The sequence below is a fragment of the Taudactylus pleione genome, unplaced genomic scaffold, assembly GCF_031769625.1.
Source record: "Taudactylus pleione unplaced genomic scaffold, aTauple2 ptg000016l, whole genome shotgun sequence".
NCBI lineage: Eukaryota > Metazoa > Chordata > Amphibia > Anura > Myobatrachidae > Taudactylus > Taudactylus pleione.
In genome coordinates, this window is record NW_028284418.1 from 23,559,705 (window position 1) to 23,580,076 (window position 20,372).

The 20,372-nt window shown below is 39.3% G+C and overlaps 1 protein-coding gene across 4 annotated transcripts in view; it reads right to left on the reverse strand.

The window, feature by feature from the left end:
* Positions 1-297: 297 nt before the first annotated feature.
* The window catches only part of TMEM100 (transmembrane protein 100), an 84,487-nt gene continuing 64,412 nt past the window's right edge, over positions 298-20,372 (reverse strand). For 3 of the 4 annotated variants that reach the window (XM_088475143.1, XM_088475127.1, XM_088475146.1), the window contains exons 2-4: positions 10,201-10,393; positions 8,485-8,520; positions 298-5,110 (exon numbers count right to left, since the gene is read on the reverse strand). In XM_088475143.1, coding sequence (XP_088331269.1) covers positions 4,643-5,047 — 405 coding nt within the window. In that variant the 5' untranslated portion in view covers positions 5,048-5,110; positions 8,485-8,520; positions 10,201-10,393 and the 3' untranslated portion in view covers positions 298-4,642. The remainder of the gene's footprint in view (positions 5,111-8,484; positions 8,521-10,200; positions 10,394-20,372) is intronic. The other variant, XM_088475137.1, reaches the window with a different exon arrangement.

The window sequence follows — 20,372 nt, forward strand, 5'->3', positions numbered from 1 at the left end:
TGGTAGTGGGCGTCTCTATGCTTTGGGCATCTCTGTACTGGCTTTGCGATTGCAGTCATTAGCATATTTTCGCAGCAGACCTGCATGCGTAATCGTAGCTGCGATCACAATAGCGATCTGTAATGAATCAGGCACTGAGTTTGGGAACCATTGGCATGTGTTCATGTTATTTGTGGTTTAGCATACTGACTCCCAAGATGTTAAGTGGTGAATTTATTAAACTATTTATTTGAATGCCACTGTAAAAAAGTAGCTATATAATTCCATAACATAAAACACAATAAATATTTCAGCAGCACTATTTTTTAATAAAATTTATATTTTGTACAAAAAGAAACCAAAAAGTGCTAAGTTTAATAAGTTTATCGTTCATTTACAAATAGTTGACACTTTTTAGGTTCAAATCTCACTTTTCACAAATAGAATTACAGTTAGCCATCTACATACATCGGAAATACAACAATATAAAAAATCTACACGTACCACCAATATCATCCACTGCAGCACAAAGTACTGACATCCAATATATATCTGATTTCAAATCAGTCACATACTCTCAGGGGGCGATCCAATTGTTTTGTGGGTGGCGATAATTAATGGGCGCCCTGTGTTGCAATTTAATTATTCTAGGTGCCCATTTCTTATCGCCGTCATCGCGCCCTATTAGACCGAGTTTAGTTGTGTAAAATGGCTAAACCCATCTAAAGTCCTGGTTAGGACGCCCAAACTTCAGCTTCAAAAATTTAATTCCTATACCTGTTCAACTAATTTTCCAGCACAAGTCTTTTATATGTCTATATGTCTTTTATTTAATTAAACCAAGGTCAGGTAAGAAAGCAATGACAATAGGGAGCAAGGCAGTAACAGAACAGGTGAAGATACTGTACTGTATGAAAAGTATATGAGACATTGTGCACCTTTTGGCCTGAAATTGTACAACCATGATCGAATGAAGGTCTGTGACACTGGGATAAATGACTACACTGAAAGCTTTTATGGTCTGTTATGAGTAGAGTATAGATAGAATATAAATAGGACTGTCCCTCTTTTTTTCTAGGTACAGTATATTTACTTTTAGTTTAAAATGAATCCTTCAGGCTCAGATGGGTATAATCACCAATGTACAGATATAGTTATGTGAAAAAAGTAAACACATTAATCAAGGGCATAAATAGAAACTTGTGGGTCTCCTAGCAATAATTTCATGAGGCCCCCAATAATTTTAGGGAGGACACAGGGCCTGATTCTGGTGGTAATAGAGCTGAAAAGAGCAAGTAACTGCACCTTGGTAAAACCATGTTATACTGAGGGTGGGACAGATTAAAAATGTGCAGAGAGATTTAGGCCCTGATTCAGAGCCGGTCGCTATTTGCGCTCGCTCGTCCAGAAAATAGGGGTGGCTATTCAAATGAAACGTTCGCTGTTTGCTGTCTGTTCACGCCTCTAGGTCTGAACGAGCGAACAAAACTTGCGGTCGTTTTTTGGGAAACTACGCCCCCTGGCCGCTCGCATCCTACGTCATGTCCGCTATTTATTAGATTAATCGAGTACATCGAACTGGGTATGAACTGCTCGCTATTCTTGTGGTTGGTTTTTGCTACCACAATTTTGCGAGCAGTTCTGGCTAAAAAAAACCCAGTGACGTGGTCAATGACGCTGCTGTTTTAAATATGCACACCCATAAAATGCCCGTTTTGACCTTTAAGCACGCCTGCGTTCTGATTTCCACTCCCCGTTTTCAAGCACCGTCCCCTGTTACCACCCACATACGCCTCATCCTGTCACTCAAATTAGCAGGCATTCGCTATTTTGCGAGCACATGAATTTCGGCCGCACTGACTGGTTCGCGCATGCGTATAACGATCTGTACGCATGTGCAGTTTGGCAAACATCGCTCGGAGCGAACGAGCTGCTGCTTACGAGTGGCTCTGAATGAGGGCCTTAGATTGAAGAAGAGTGTGTAATTTCAATTCTAAATTTCAGTGTTAAATAAGCTGTCCAGCATTTGTGGGCTACATGCAAAAAGCAGCCACTATTTACCCCACATGCAAACAAAAAATGTATTTGCACCCCCTTGAATTGCAACATGGTTTTCCAGGTGCACAGTTTCAGTACTTGCTCTTATTTCCGGCTGCTCAGTTCAGAGAAGAAGGGAATTCCCTTCCCCTCTGAGAAGAATTAAATTTTTGAGAACTAAATGCATCCTTTTGCACTGTAACCTGTAATCAAGCTCCCTGCTGACAATAGAAATAGAATTAGTTTCTGAGTGCAGCGCTCAGAGGAGATAACAGAGTGAAGCAGGACTTGGATCTCTGGGAATGACAACTACACGGGCCTGACAGCTGTTGCCCAGGTAATTACACACCCATGACATTAAATATGCGCTGCCACAATTCTACAGCATCAATGTCTGTATATGTTGGGTGCAGTCCTTAGGCATATTTCATATAGGGTTTTAAAATATAAAGCAATTGTAACATATTGGAAATGTAAACATTATAGCCATGTCCTGAAGTGCCCAATCCATTTTCATAAAACATTTAAGTTCAGCTTCAGAATCACAAAGCCTGTCTGTAATTTATGGAGGATTAATCCATGTTGGATCCCATGCCATCACTTTCAGCCATCATAAAGAAATCATGACATTTATAAATAGTGGTTATGTCATGGGGGTATTGTCCTAATTTTAAAAAACATATTGCTTTATGTGTGGTTCCGAATGTAAAATGACTGAAACAGCTGCATTTTGATTCGGTTCAATGATTTGGTTACAAATGAAAAAAATAAATCTGGAATTTTCAGACTTTTAGAAATCTAGAAAATGTGGCATTTTTACTAGGAATATCAGTAAACTCTCCACAGTCAGTAATCTAGCATTAGATTGTTTGCCTGTGGGGGTCACTCTTTGCTCTGTCTCTTTGGACAAAGATGTAATGAGTACAAGTGAGTTTGATAACTCATCATGAGTCATTAAATTATTGCCAGAAAATACACATAAACGATGTACGACAATTTTATAAAAATCAATGTTGTTTTGACTTGTTTGTTGTTTTATAGACATGTGCCGGGTGTGGTATAAAAAATTTCAGTATTCAAATTGTCAACATGTTCTGGATTGTCAACATGTCAAATGTCAACATTCACAATTTAGACATTGGCATAATGTCAATATTGTGAATGTCGACAGTAGGCATGTCATCCATGCAGTTTTGTATTGGCAAGGTAAGCATCGCTATACTTAACTCTAACCCTAGCCAATTGGATGTCGCCATTCTATTATCCATGTCGGCGTTCTGAATGTTAATATGTTAATGTCGACATTAGGAACGTATACCCATGTGTTTTGTATGTGTAAGTATTGATTTCAATCTGAATTAATTGTATATTTATCATATCGAAGAGAAAAATATTGACATAAATATAATAAACAATAGCCTTGATTCGGTTTAGTGGCTTTCACAAATATATATTTATCTGTTTGTAGCTTACTTTAAAAGTGAGTGTGATCTTAGTTTTTTCTAACATCTAACTTTTATACTGTTTTAGTATTGTGCATTATTATTGGTTCTATATGTTCTCAATTACTAGTTTTAACAAAAAAAATGTGCAAATGAAACATTAATCCCCTCCCAATTGAGAAATAATTTCTCAATGTAATCACATACAGTATAACCTCTAATAGACTGAAAACATTTGCCATAACAATTATTATATTATTTATTCATGTGCAGCTCCCAGTGGCTACAGTTAAATGTGGCTTGAATTAACCAAAAAGTCAGAGGTCACATCGCTATAAACCACACCAACTATATTACAGACAACTTTGTTTTTCGGGACAGTTGAATAACTAAGTACATCTTAGTTCCAACATCCTGTCTAAAAGGCACCAGAAGTGCTTTGTCTATTATTTCAACCAATCAGCAAAATATTGCTATTTATTCAAAGAAATGTGTAAAATCCAACCTGTTAGGGACAATGGGCCTGATTCAGCAAGGATCTCAATTGCAAATCTGCACACAGGCAGTTTTGCAATTGTGATCCTAGCTATTATGCAAATGCAGCAGGAGGTGTATGACACCCCCTGCTGCATTTGCGAACCCAGCACTGCGGCAGAGGTCCCAGGCTGGGATCACCATCGCGACCATCTGTGGTCGATGGTCGCAATGGTGGACAGTGCTGGCCTCCGGCCAGCATAATAAGCCTCAGCTTACTCAGTCTGCTCAGCTTGCAAGCCCAGGACACTGCGTTGATCAATGCAGATCCTGGGTTGGCTACTCCCCCAGTTTCAAGAATGCCGAGAGACATTCAAGGATCTATGTGCGACTACGCAGGACTCATTCTGCACACTCGCAGAATGGGTCCTGTGCATGCGCAAATTCCCAATAATCGAGAATTTGCTATCAGCAGTGCACTTGCGTGCACTGCTGAGTCAGGCCCCATATGTGACATTAAACTAAAATGCAAACTGTGTATTGACCCCAGAACTAAAAAAAAAGACCCACTCCCTCTATCATTGCACACTCTTCAATGCCTGTGTTCCATGCACCTAGAATCCCAAACAGATGGATTGTTCCAAAACTCCTCCCACTGATCCTAATAATGCAGACCAGATGCAGTCTCACTGCTCTAGACATTCCAACTCTCAAGCGAATAAACTCCTTTGATTTGCCACCAATGCCGTCTGGCTCTCTCTCCTCTTTGCTCTCTTTTTCCGTTGCCTGATTTTCCAGCAAAGTGCACTTGAGCAAACCAGAAGAAGTCCAGAAGAGAGTAGGACCAGCCCAAAGACAGAGATAATGGATCCATGTGAGTTGAAGCTATAAGCCACCGCAGTGACCACAACTCCTGCTATAAGTATAACCACTCCGAAAGGGATGGTGCAGCGGTAACAAGAGAGTTCCGCGCCTCCTGTGGCAGCGGTCAGTTGGGTTTCATTGACTCTAGGAACAGTTGTAATCACACAGTCATTGGCTCGTTTTTCCATCATCATGGGGTCTGAAGCCTTTGGAGCACCCAGAATTATATCTTTAATAGGTTGTTCCATCATTTTGCTTGAAGCAGGTTTGCAATTCTATATTAAACTTTTTCACTGGGCCCAAATTGTCTTAAGCTGTAGTAAAAATGAATAAAAAAAAGTTATAAGTATTTAATATATAAGTTTACAGAAATTTACAATTGCAGTATAAGCTGGTCTTAAGCAAAAAATACTGATGAAGCTTAGATCATATTATTATAGTTGCATATAATTACACTCCATGAAATTTGTCTGCTATTAAGATTTAGTATCCAACTTTTTCATAAAATGTCCAGGTGCATATTTTGTGGGGCAGTTACACTCATGCAAATAATAATCCTGAAGACTGCAGACACATACAGAACAGTACAATTCTAATTATGATGTAACCAGTGACCAACATCAATGTATTTTATGTGCTTCTGTTTAATGCATCATGATCTTACCATATACAGTGTACTGTACATGAAAATGTCAGTGTGCCACATAGCAGCTTTAGAATGTGCGTAAATAAGAACAGAGGAATGTAGAGAATGAGACAAGTGGTACTGTGCAGAACAAAACCATATATTGAGATCACCTAAACTTACAGTACAATAATTTTCCATACATACAAAATAGGTATTGGAACTGTGCAATTGGTCTTAGAGGGAAAAAAGAGAATTTATACATGGAAGGGATACCTGTCAATTTTGTAGACAATAAGAAAGGTCGACACTAAAATGTTCACAGTAAAAAGGTCGACATGAGCTTTAGGACGACCATCTTTCTGTAGACATGTACAGTATTTAGTTCGATAGGGTTAAATGGTAGACACAGTCAAAAGGTCCACATTGGACATGTCGATTTTAAAATGTTGACACTTGGTATTTTCATGACTGTTAGGATTAGGTTAAAGACTAGGCTAAAATAACAAAAATAAAGTTAAATGTTGACATTGGCTGAGTCGACCATTTAACTGTGTGAACCTAAGTACATGCCGACAGAATGATGATCGACCTAATGACCATGTCCACCTTTTTACTGAAGGCATTCAGAGCATGTCGACATTGTGTTGTCCATCTTCTGAATGTCGACCTTTTATACCACACCACTTGAACTGATCAGATTGAAAGCTATGCAAAAAGTATTTTGCATATTTACTTTCCCAGATGCAAAAAGTAAAGAGGTGTCCCTCTTGCATATCAAGTGTTCCCATCTGGCTCACCTCCTTAATCTCTCCCTATCATCTGGCACTGTCCCTTCTGCATTCAAACATGCTCTTGTCTCCCCCATTCTTAAAATACCTACCCTTGATCCTAACATACTTTCCAACTATTGACCCATCTCTCTTCTCCCTTTTGCTTCCAAACTCCTTGAGCGTATTCTCTACAACCGCCTTACCACCTTTCTTTCCTCCCACTCCCTCCTTGACTCATTTCAATCTGGCTTCCGATCTCTCCACTCCACTGAAACTGGCCTCACGAAAGTCAGCAACGACCTCCTTGCTGCCAAATCCAAGGGCCACTACTCTCTGCTCATTCTCCTTGACCTCTCTGCTGCATTTGACACTGTAGACCACCCTCTCCTCCTGCAAATCCTTTACTCTCTCGGTTTACGTGACACTGCTCTCTCCTGGCTTTCCTCCTACCTCTCTGATCGTTCCTTCGCTGTGTCCTCTCATGACTCCTCTTCCCCTCCACTTCCACTAAAGGTAGGAGTTCCCCAAGGTTCTGTTCTTGGACCTCTCCTTTTCTCCCTATATACATCCTCTTTAGGTGAACTCATTAACTCCTTTGACCTCCAATATCATCTCTATGCAGATGATACTCAAATTTACCTTTCCACCCCTGAGCTCTCCCCCTCGCTCCTTACCCATATCTCCAACTGTCTCTCTGCTGTCTCTTCGTGGATGTCCCAGCGCTTTCTTAAACTTAACATTTCTAAGACTGAGCTGATCATCTTCCCACCCTCTTCCACTACATCACTTTCCACAAATTCATTATCTATTGATGGCACAACTATCTCCTCTAGCCCCAAAGTGCGCTGTCTTGGAGTTATCCTAGACTCCTCACTCTCCTTTAAACCACACATTCAGCACCTCTCGCAATCCTGCTGTTTTCACCTAAAAAATATCTCCAGGATTAGACCCTTCCTCACCCAGGATGCCACTAAAGCCCCTCATCCACTCACTGGTCATATCCAGATTGGAATACTGTAACCTTCTCCTAGCTGGCCTCCCAGTCTCTCACCTCTCTCCACTACAATCTGTTCTCAATGCTGCTGCTCGGCTCATCTTCCTCTCCAGACATTCTACATCTGCTTCCCCCTCCTTCAAGCCCTACACTGGCTCCCCTTCCCCTTCAGATCCCAATTCAAGGTTCTTACATTTGCCTACAAAGCACTCACCAAATCCTCTCCCGCATACATTTCTGACCTTCTCTCCCTTAACACTCCCACCCGCCCACTTCGCTCAACAAATGCATGCCGCCTCTCTTGCCAATTGATTACTTCCTCCCACTCCCGCATCCGAGATTTTGCCCGTGCTGCTCCCTACCTTTGGAATGCTCTCCCTATCAGACTCTCCACCTCTCTACAAATCTTCAAACGGGCTCTCAAGACCCACTACTTCATCAAGGCCTTTCAGCACTCATCCTAACCCACCTCATGCTCTTTCCTTCCTATCTTCCCCTTCTGTGTCATGCCTGTCTGTCTGCCCCTCCCCTTAGAATGTAAGCTCTCATGAGCAGGGACCTCTTCCCTCATGTGCTTCTCTTTACATTTTCTTCTACTCTCTACTCCCCATTAGGGCACCTAACATGGGACCGCCAACTCCCGGCAGCTTATTGTGAGTGCTTTAATCACTATTTCAGCAATGTATATAAGTCGTATCCTTGTCCTGCACTGTAATGTACTGTAAGTTACTTGTTTCTAGTTCACCTATTAGTTCTATGTACTATGTAAGGCGCTGCGGAACACTTGTGGCACCATATAAATAAAGGATAATAATAATAATATATTCATACTGCACTGCAACATCATACAGTACATTTTTTGAGAGCAGCTTTATTGCAGCAAGGTAGAAACCCAGCTATTTGTAATGCAATACCTGTAAATGAAAAACTATACGCTAAGCTGCTTTTTTTTTTTTTACACTATTAAAAATGATAATAAACTTACCGTGAAATAATTAAAATAAATGATGTTTAGTGCCATTATGAAGCTACAATATATGCAAATTTCGTAATCCCTCCTATGAAGACCACCAACTGTACCCAGACACCATTTCACATGCAAAATTGTACAATGGAAAGCAGACTTTATGGTAAGTAGGTATTTTCAATAGAGAAAAAAATATTGTCAAATTTATATTAAATTAAATATTTTAATACGATATTATTTTGCAGAAAACTATTTTATGTGTAGGTAGATATAGGCTCAATTTCTATCAATAAACAGAAGTAAATATTTGTATATGGAAGTGATGTTACCTGGGTTTAGGTTTCTCTCTTGCAGGGTTTCTCAACCTATGTTTTGTGCACAAGACCAAATCAAAAGGATTTTAACCAAATAAATTAAGCTAAAAAATAATAGTTTAGTACATCAGTAACGGATAAAATATATTTAAATAAAAATAAAAGAAAGGGAATTATTTTAAACATGTGTGAACAAAAGGAAGTACATTTCAGGGATATTCTGAATAAATATGCACACTTCATAAGGATTAACTTATAAACACTAGGTGAAAAGGGACTACAGTATACAAAAAACTTGACAAATCTGGCATAAATGGAAAATATAAATGATGTGGCCACAGTAAGTGCTTCTTTTTTACCAAAAAAAAAATATAAAAAGTAACACTTAAATTATTGGAATATATTATATAGTTAACATTAGTTATAATATCTCATCCAGGAGAGCAATATACATATTTAAGAGTTTTAGACTAAAGGCCCCCATACATCAGCAATTGATTGCAGCAATCGTGCAATTTGCGATCGATTGTGCAGAAAAATATTTCCCTTTTTCAATCGATTGTGGCAATTCTGCAATCGATTGAAAAAGGGAAAGATTTTTATATACAATCAATTGCAAATTGCACGATTGCTACAATCAATTGCTGATGGGGACCTTAAGAGAATAAAACATCTGTTCTAGACAAAATTAAATGATGCGAAAAATAAATTACCTAAAGCTGTTCATGAACTGAATCAACTAAAAAAAATAACAATAAAATGATCTGCATAACTGTAATATCTTAAGTTAAATTACATCTTGGAAAATTGCAAGGACTTGTTTTATCCATAAATTTCCTTTAACATATGCGCATTATTCAATGACACTAAATTAATTAAGTAATCTAGATTTAAGCATTCAAAAATGTAGAGCTAACACAATTCATGCATTACATGTTTTTTAAGTCTGAACTTGGAAATTTTAAAACATCTTAATACTGTGTAGTTTATTCATTTCTCAAATTGAGGTACGTTTTTGATGTATTAAAAAAGATAATATTAAATAATTATGACAACTATACCATAACATAATAATTTTATATGGAAATGGGTAAATGGAAAGAGACCTTTAACTGTACCATTTTAGATTATAGGCTACGCCAAGTGTACTACTTGGTTTATGCAGAACTTTATATTGATTATTATTAGTGGACTAAGTAGAGATTGCACATAGAATTTAACATATGCAACTGATACGGCATTGCTACTTAACCATTTTACTTATTATTCTAGCTTCTTTGTATTTTCCATCATTATGGCTATAGGAAAATACAAAATATCTTGACTTTTCCAAGAAAACTAAAATAATGTTTTATTCTTCCTGCAGCTTTGCTGAATGCTTATCAGAATCGAGATCTTTACAAGAACAATATAATTCACCACCATTTCATTATAACCATATAATTTCATAAGGGTAAATATAATAACACATTTACTGCATAATTGTTAAGGAATTTAAAATACAAAACATGCACTACTTTTAATTGAAATTTGAAATATATTTTTTTTCTATTTTATTTCTGATTATTTTTTGTCCTTACAGTATTTGAAGTGTTTTCTTATTTTAACTTCTAGATTATTAAACTCTACATTTATTCTTGTAAGTCTGTGGAGAAAAATGCCTGTAGTCTTTAAAACCTAGAGAAGTGTAACTATTCAGATTTACAAGCAAGTATTAAATTTTGAACCTACCGTGAAAATCTGTAATCCATGGTATGACAAATCCCTGGGGTGTTTAGTCAACAAAACATTTATTTTTTCTCAATCCAGTTTGTGTTCAACAGGAACATGCAGAGGAAATGCGGTGTGCCTGCCTGTAGCTTTGAATACAAATCTGCAGCTTCAGGCTGAGTTACAGATGACACATCGTTAGCACTGAGGATTTCTGTGCAAAGGAAAAATGGGACAGGAATCAGAAGAGAGTGAATAGGCGTTTGTTTGCAATTACCACTGGGCTGTACAGAGGAGAAAGGGGCCAGGCTTCAGGGGGAAATCTCTGCCTTTTACACCTCTGTGGAGATTTCTTTTCTTGGCAAGAAGCTCTTGCTTTCTGACCTCTTGGTCACCTATTTTGTTTCATATTGAGACTATCTAAATGTAAAACTATTCACAGATGCAGAAATTGTAAAAGAGTATTTGGGATTATGTTGCCAAGTATTCTATATTTTAAAACAAGTCCTGTATATGCTGAAGCCGTTGCATCCAGCTGTGTGTTGCCAAAACTTTCTATACCATTTTCAAACTGAATGATGTCATGCTATAAACATACTGGACTGTTTAATAAAGGATTATTTTAGTATAATGGGCTATTTAAGAGAATACCCCTCTCAGACCAAATGGCAGAACTGTGGAGGGACAACATGAGTGACCTCCGCTGTTCAGGAGAACTCACCCGTGGATGTTTTACACTTTGTTCGTACCCAGGAAGAGTCAATAGCCAATCAGTGCTGTGTTCATGCATGAAACAAATGCTGATTGGACAGAGCAATTGTCAGATAAGATAGCACTATTTGCACCTCTCCTTTGAACTGTTTAATGACATTAAGAACACTACTGACGTGTGATTTCTCCTAAGCACAGGGCATCAACTTTTTACTTCATCACAGACATACAATTTAAAAAACTAGGGGTCTATTTATCAAGTGTTTTTTTTTTTTCATAAAATTATGTAGAAATTGCAGTTTCTGCATAATGTTATGAGTTGTTACTATGTACCAATATAGGATCTAAAATAGGAGAAAGCTAATGGTGACTATGATCTGACCCCTATGAACTAAACTCCAAAAAGCTAATTTTTTTGGAGTTTGGCCCTTTCCACTCTTTATACACCATCTTCAGATGGTGAAAACCACTTTAAGCCTTTGGAGACTTTACTCACAAGAGATAGATCTTCTGATCCCTCTCCTGCATGCTTCTGTTAGTTCCGGAAGCTGACGCTGTGTGCATGCACAGTGTCAGATTCCCCCAGAGAAGTCTTTCACAAAAATATGAAAGACTCCTCCAATAAGCCAGGAAAGTAACTTGCATCGATAATGGTTATCACTACTGCTTTCCCTGTGGGTTCAGTTTAGTACATAGCAGGGATATTTTCATTCAAATGAAAAAATCTGCCACTATACAGATTGCTAATAATCGCGGCACTGCCTCGATCATTATTACATAGGCCCCTAGTCTTGTATAGTTCAGCCTTCTGATGCAGGATTAATTTAATTTGTCTGAGAAAAATAGTAGGAATGTCAATGTTAGTAAATAGAGGATATTTACACTGATATGGGTCCTGGGGACAATACCAGTTATTTAGGTATGCCTATTGCCTACTAAACTTTGGGAGGTCAGAATCGTGACAGGTGGCGTGGCTATTACACACCAGGTTATGATCATGTCATATCGGGCATTGACCACACCCATGATTATCATTTCTAGCAAAAAAAATCCCCACAGATTTTGGGGAAATAACCCACCCCCACTCCAAATCGACACTCAAATCGGAACTGTTGAGAGGTAAGGCGATTTCTTACTAGCTGTGAAAATGTCACTTTCTCATCCAATTTTGATGACAAGTGGGCAGCAAAATGTCATGGCTATTAGATTTCAATACTGCACGGTTTAATAATCAGATTTTGAAATAATGTTCACTGCATAAAATGTATAAACTGTAATTAGTACCCAAATTACACTTACTGTATGTCTGTTTATGCCATTTTATTTCTCATATGTTTTTAAGATTGAGTAATATACAGTCAGGCTCTGTGTTCAGCTCTTATATTCAAAGTGATGTCACTACTGTATTTGGTGCAGAGCTATAGTATAGGCTGGGCAACCAGGGATTCCATCAGGATCACAACCTGTTATGGCATCTATAAGGAGGCATCCAGATCACAATCCACAATGACTCAGTGTGTCCCAGCAGGCCTAGCAGCACCTTAATGTGAGTACACAATGCTGCCGGACCCATCAAAACACACTGTCGGCAGCATTACGGGTTGTGAACCGGTGCCTCTTTCGACGTGCTTACTCCGGAGCCAAAGATAAGGTTGTGCTGAGATAAATTATTTCTCAGGTAGGGGAGAGGAAGGAAAGGGAGGGGGCATGGGGGAGTACCTGTAAGTACAATTTTTTATTTTTGGGGCCCCTACAAGTTGTTGTTACGGACCCCCTCACACTTTGATCCGGCCCTGATTTGGTGAATGTTTTCATGACACTAAAATTATTGTTAATAATAAGAATTTTGGTCTCTACTACATGGAACTGTTCATTGGGTATATGTTCAGAATGTCAAAATTAAAATTGACACCAGGATGTCGATATGGGGCCGTATTCAATTAGCCGCGAAAAGCGAGATGTTTTCGCCTCGTGTATTTTGAGGCAAAGTTTTCACCTGCTTATTCAATGCACGCACCCGCTTTTCACCCTATTCAATTGTAAAACAGGCGAAAATGCATATGGGCGAATGCATCAAATAGTGGAACTGGCGAAAAGGTCTTTTTTGGGGGGAAATCAGTCTGTACCCCCAATAAAGCCTAACTCATCCGTGGAATCAATATAGAAGTGTATTATTAGCCATAATAAAAGTAATTAGGGATCTTATTTTGCATGTTTGCATAAAGTGTGGAAAAATTATATTAAGCAATGTCTTTTATGAAAAATAATTGCTGTTGTTAAATTGGGGGTACATGTAAATGGTTTCTAGTATATTTTGGGGTTTATAAAGTGCAGAATAAAAAAATAAAAAAATAAAAAAATACGCTGCTGCAGCCCCCTGCAATCCTAAAAAAAAACATCTCATACATAGAGCACCTCAAAATACCCATCTCAGTACTTTAGCCCCATTTTCCAACACTTTTTATGATAATGGAGATTTCACAGAGGAAAGAACCGTCATGGAATTGAATAACATGATACTTTGAAAACAGGCGAAAACCGCGCATCGCCACTCGAGGCTTTTCGCCTCTACTTGAATAAGGGCCATGGTCTGATATGTGGATATTGGGCATGATTCAGAGATGGATGCACATCACACAGCAGCTGCAGCTTTGCAAGTGGAGAGAGGTGTCATTTTTCAAACACACCCTGTAGAGTGACAGTTAGGAGCTGATTGGTACTTTATCTCCATCCACTTTCTCTCTCTCCAAGGCTTAGTACATAAACCCCAAATTACCAACTGATCAGCTCCTAATTGTCATGTTACAGGCTGTTTGAAAATGATACCTCCTTCCACTTTATTTCTCTTCAAAGTTTGATACATCTCCCTGTGCTTTCTGAATGCTTGGGAACACCTAAATTCAATATTAAGTGATAATGGGGCCTATTCACAAAGCCTTGGAGAGAGATAAAGTAATAACTAATCAGCTCTTGTTACTTTACATGTTGTATTTGAAAAATGACTGTTGGAAGCTGATTGGTTGATACTTTGGGGTCTATTTACTAAGCAGTGTTAGGAGACAGAGTGAAAAGTGATTAGGAAGTGATAAGGTGCCAGCCAATCAGCTCCCAACTGTCATCTCACAGGCTGTGTTTGAAAAATGACAGTTGGGAGCTGATTGGCTGGCACCTTTTCACTTTCTTATCACTTTTCACTTTCTTATCACTTTTCACTCTGTCCCATAACACTGCTTAGTAAATAGACCCCTTTATCTCTTGCCACTTTCTCTCTCTCCAAGGCTTAGTGAATAGACCCCAATGACTTGCTAGTAAGATGCAGTGAAGCTCCTTATCCCCATCTATGCCTTTAAATAAGAAATTGCAGTTTGACTTATGGCATAAAATGAATACAGATGTATCCTCATACACCTACCTCTATACGCTATACAGCACGAGACGCCTGGCGTGACTGAGACACTCTGACAAGAGTAGCATGCTATATATTTTTTTACATTTTGCATCTTTTTCGCATCTTGGACACAGCAAAACACCACTCACACTGTACTAGAGACACTGGACCGCACAAGATTTCGTTTCAAACATGTACAAAGTCGCAGATGAAGCGTAATGGAACTTGGCGTGATAAAAAGCCGCGGCTGCTTGCATCCGAGCCATTCGTACAGAGAATCAGACTCAGGTCGCACACAGATGTACAAATGACGGATATTAAATTGATCAGTGCGAGTTAGCATTGTAGTGTTGTTGCTCCCAGTTTTATTTATGCAAGTAAGATGTACATTTTAAATGAGAAAGATGCTTGGTGCAGAGAAGCAGAGTTTACATGAATATTAAGTACTGTTTCTAACAAGCATCAGTGATTGAAGGCTAAAAATATGCAACAGAACAATGAAAGCACAATGAGGCTTACTTAATTACATGATGAAAGTGGAACTGACCGGGATACTATTCAGTGGGTGAATGTGTACGAATTCTGTATGTAGCACTAAACACAGATATAGAACACTGCAATGATACGGTGATTTATGCTAGTGTTATCTTTCATTAGCTATATACTGTAGCATTGCCACAGTTTATCTATTTACTCTTTTAGTATTGTAATACCCGTTTTACACCAGAGCAAAAACCTGGGTTATTGCTGGGTCTACCCAGGTCACAGCTCAGTGTAAAAGGGTCCCTGAAAAATAACCCAGGTCAAGTGACCCTGCAATCCAACCCAGGTAGCTACTAGGGTCGGACTCAGGATGGACCTGGGTAATGGTGCAATGTAAACGGCGCAACCCGGGTCATTCGACCTGGGGCATGCCTAAAATTAGCTGATTGGTGGCTGTGGAGCAGTCACCTCCCCCTTTTTATGACATCACAAGTTTAGCAGGGCAGACCCAGGTAGGTTCAGTGTGAACGGGGCTGGCCTGAGAATAACCCATATCGATGGTGCTGTGTAAACGGTGTCTGACCTTGGTTGGAACCATGTCTGTAAACCCAGGTCGGAGCCGGGTTTTTGGTGGAAAAGAGGTATTATATACAATTAATAATTAAACACTTATCAGGCACTTCTAAGAATCATATATGTTTTATAATAAGGTTACACTGAGCAGATCTTTTTTCAAGCAATGTTATGGTCATTGTTTTAATCGCTGGTAATTGTCCTACAACTTACATAAAGATGGGTGATTACTAGCAATTAACTTATAAAACATGTAGGATATAAACAGCTACTGGAATTTGAAAACAGTAACCAAAATACTGTAGGGTAGAGTATATTACATGCAGCTTACATACATAGATAACCCTAATTCAACCCAGTATAAGGGAAATTGGAAAATAGAAAATTTCTAAATTAGTTTGAAACTTATCTGTGTTGAAACCATTGATATTTTACTTAGAAATTGATTAAAATTGTCTAAAGTTTTAGTAAAACACAATAATAAAATAATAAATCAAACCTAGGTGCTTTACAGTGTCGACCTTTTACCTTCTGTACTCTAACATATTACCATGTCTCCCAAGTTTTCTACAAATAATAAAACAAATTGGTCACATATAAACAAAAATTTGAAAAATGTACAGTAAATTCTCAATCTTTTCCAAGTTTTAAAGATTTGACTTTAGTTTGAGCAATTAAAGCAGTTTCAAACACATTGGAATCTGTTCGATGGACCTGTTCTATGTTCATTATGATCATGTTTGATATTCACCAAGCAAATTTGACATGATTGACATTAAATAATTCACTAAATAATCTTGAAGTACATGCAAGACTTCATAATCATTAATATGTAAACATCAAATTGGTTCATTGTACATCTAGCACTGTCAGTGAAAGGGCTATACAAGTTGGTGGCTTTTGCAAGCCGTTGCTTCTCTGCTGGTTGGACCTGAAAATTTAAATCATCACTCACATTTAATGTAAAGCCTGGTGTCCTTTTTTTTATGAATTTGAGTGCTACTGTAAATTTTCAGCTCCAACCCACCGAGAAGCTGTGGCTTGCAAAAGGGGATGTAGGTGTATGACCGGCAGCCGCATGGCTGCCCGTCACAATCCCAATGCCGGCTATGAAGTTATGACAGGTGTCAAGATACTGATGCCTGTCATAATCTCGATGCCGGGATACAGAACGCCGCTGGCCCGATTGAGGTAAGTACGGCCGTCCATTCTGTTAGCAGCGGGGGGGAGAGGGTTAGGTTTAGGACACCCCCTGGGGAGGTAGGGTTAGGCACCCCCCTTGCAGGGATAGGTTTAGGGAGCAAGAAGGATAGATTTAGGAACTAGGGGGGAGACTAGGGTTAGGCACTCCTAAAGGATGGGTTAGGGTAAGAGGGGGAGAGGGGAGGGAAAGCGTACTTACCTCAGCCTGTCGGTCTCTCCTTGTCGGAATTGGAACCGGTGGCTAAAAAGCCATCGGTAATACAATCCCACTCCCGCGAAAGGGTATACAATCGGGAAGCCGGCTGCCTTAATACCGGCAGCCGGCTTCCCGACTGTCATATCCAGGCGAGGGTGAAATGCCGGGTGTCTAGATGTAGATGCCTGACATTTCAATGACGCCTGGAGACATGGAGGGTTAGGGTTTGGCACCCCCCCAGGGGACTTAGCTTTAGGAAGTGGGGTAGGGGGGGTTAGGCACTTAGAGGGGGGTTTAGGGTTAGGCACTTCAGGGGGAGGTTAGGGTTAGGCACCCCTAAGGAGGGTTAGGGTTAGGGGGTTAGGTTAGTCAGTACTTACCTATCGATGATTGGGATTTCCAGCGCTGTCAGGCTTCTGCTGCCAGGAACTCTGCTTTGTTTGTCCAGGCGCTGCCATGCGGCCGGCAGTATTTCATACCAATTTCCGCGAAAGATACTACTTTGTAAATATAGTCCAAAGTATTCTACAAATTGCTATTTTAAACCAACCCCAAATCAAGAGTTAAAGGCCATCAACTTGGCCTAATTTGATGATACATCGAACGGGTTGGGTATGATATCCCGGCTGTTGGGATGCAGCTAGTCAGAATACCAACAGCGGCATCCCAAAAGGCAGAATCCCGACACGCATTGGAGTGAATGGTAAGTATTTTTGTAAGCCCTACCCTAACACTAACCCACCTTTCTCTGGTGCCTAAGCCTAACACCCCCTCCCCAGTGCCTAAACCTATCCCCCCCTGTAGTGCCTAAACCTAACCACCTCTTCCCCGCACCCTAATCCTAACCCTCTGTACCTGGTGCCTAACCCTAACCCTCCCCCTAGTGCCTAACCCCGCTAGCTATTGCTATCCTCCCTGTGCACCCCGATTCTTGCCTTTGGGATACTGGTGTCAGGATCCCGACCTGTCAGGATTTCAGCACCAGTATTAGGACCGTCGGCATCCCACACGCCGGGATGCCGACTACATCCCTATCAAACTTGCTGAAACATATTAAGCATCTCTAATGTCTTATCTTCATTAGGTACTGTAGATTACCCTATTATGATATCGTGAAGAATGGATTACACATGGATAAGGATGATTTGGGGAAAAGATTAAGGTAATATAGACCAGAGACAAAAGCAATACCTCCTTGATTTTGCGCTGTAGTAAACTTTGTAGAAGCAAGAAAAAATGGTACAAAAAACATATTTATCAAAGCTTGGAAATAAGGTGGAGAGAAATTAATTACCAACCAATCAACTTTTATTTTTTTCCTTTGGTGATATAGTTTTTTTCCTTATTTATTAGTCTACAACCAGAGGTGGCTTATTTCAAGTAATACATTTGGTATCCTATAGTAGTTGAATAAATTTTTTATATTAAAAAATGTAATTTTTTTCAACTAAAGTGGAAGTGAAAGTCCAAGTCAGAATTCCAGTTCTACAGTAGATCGCATGTTTCCGCCGAGGGTCCCTGCACTGGCCTTTGTGTGATAAGACACTTACTGCTGATAGCCAGGTAGCTGAGAATCACCCAGCTAACCTGGAAATGTCTTTTTCAAAACCCAGGAGAAATTAGATTATCTATTGCTCCAGTAAGCAGTAATAGAAAATGTATCATCACAGTTTATTAGATAAACCCCATTATATTTGTTTTAGAAAAATTAAAGGGGAAATATAAATAAGTTGTCAGCATTTTTCTTTCAAATAAATTTAATTCACTAATTTCTACATAAAACTTTTTCTAAATACAATGTAATGGAAATGAGCGGTTCGGTTTTACTTGGTTATGTTCAGATCTGAAAAACGGCATCTTATTGGATACGGCATTCTCACGTATTGGATAGCCAATAAGGTAAATCCAAACTTGCGCTAATTTGCACCGAATCAAAACTGAACTGCTCATTTCTGCAATGTACACCAGTTTGCGTAGTGTATCTGGAAATTTGTACAGTTCTGTATACTGTATGTGCAAAAATAAGCTATTTTCCGTGGACATTCCATTTGAGTAACGTACGTCTATTTATCTTCCAAATCTGCAGCAACCGCAATATGTTTTCTTTCTAGTTCTCATCATTGCTTTGATTTTTTTTTTATTTTTTTATTAGTGTTCCCAATGATATAGCCCTGATCTCATGATTACTCTGTAGTGGTTTAAATTTTATCCAGAAAACATCTTTTGTCTCATACAGTATACAAAGTAACATGTAATCAGTATTAAGTCATCTAATAGCAATGTGTTAGAAAACATGTCACAAAGTGAAAAAACCTCATTAACACATACAGTACTTGTCTACTTTTCAAAAAGCATTTCAGGGAGAGTGTGAAAGCAGCACCTATGAGTGCGGTGGTAAAGTGGACGTGTACTGCTACATCTGAGAGGTGTCATAAAATTGATTTACATCCAAATGTAAACGAGACCCAAAGTTAGTAAGATCTACTTGTTGATGAAAACACACACTGATACTTTTCAGAAAATGCATAATCAGTGCCATTTCCCTGCATTGGTTATAACTAAAAGGCACAGAACCTTAACTAGACTTTTTGGTGCCCTGTGCCAGAAAGAGCATGGGCGCCGCTCCCCCCTCCCCCCATTTTTCAAAGGGACATAATGTACCCAAAAAAGGGGAATGGCCTCATGGGAAAGGGCCAGGGAAAGAGATATGGGAGGCCAGGAGATGCTGGAGATGAAATAAGAGGAAGCTACAAGTGAGAATTATAATATACAGAAAATTGACAGGCCCAAACAGTGCTCCCTGACCTGCAGTGCCCAGTGCCATGGTACAGGCCGCACTACCCTAGTTACGGCCCTGCTAAGGCACAATGATCCCTATCATTGTGCCTTATAACCAATGCCAAACGTAGGATTTATAGAGGGGGGTTTCCAAATGCGTAATTTTAGAGCGAGTGTGTTCAGTCCATGAAGAGGGTAGAATTAGCACTTAATCAGCTTTAATATGAGTCATTCAAAGTATATTGTGTGTCATAGTTCCAGCATATAGAGGACCAGTGATTACAGTAAGCCATTAGATGCGGCAGTAGGGCCATCCTGCCTGAGCTGAATGTTTTTATTTTATTTGTGGGCACCATTCCAGAGTATTAGAGCAAGTCTGGGAGCAACCTAGCAATGCCCTGGACATGTATGTACATATGGGGCTCTATAGCAGTACATTCCTAACAGTGAAGGTTTTCCAGATCTCCTATTTGATGCACAGGTTATTTATTACTAGCTAATACATGTTAAAAGATCCACAGGTAGTGCTCATTATTTCATTTGTGACAGTGAGAATAACATGCAGCACTTGTAAAATTCTATTATATTACTATTTCTATTGTAGTTATGGTGTGGGCTGGGGAGGGGTTTCCAGGCAAATGGAAACTCCCCCTGCGTTTGCCTATGAATGCAGCGAATGGCACTGATTAAACCATTTGAATGTATTGTATATATCACTTTTTTAACATAATGGCTTCACAAAGGGTGTAAGGTGCCATCAGGGAGAATTATAGACTCTTCAGATAATCACTGAGATAGCTACTATTTCAGAGAGTCTCCCTGAAAATAAGGGAGAGTTGGCAAGTAAAGTATGCATTAACA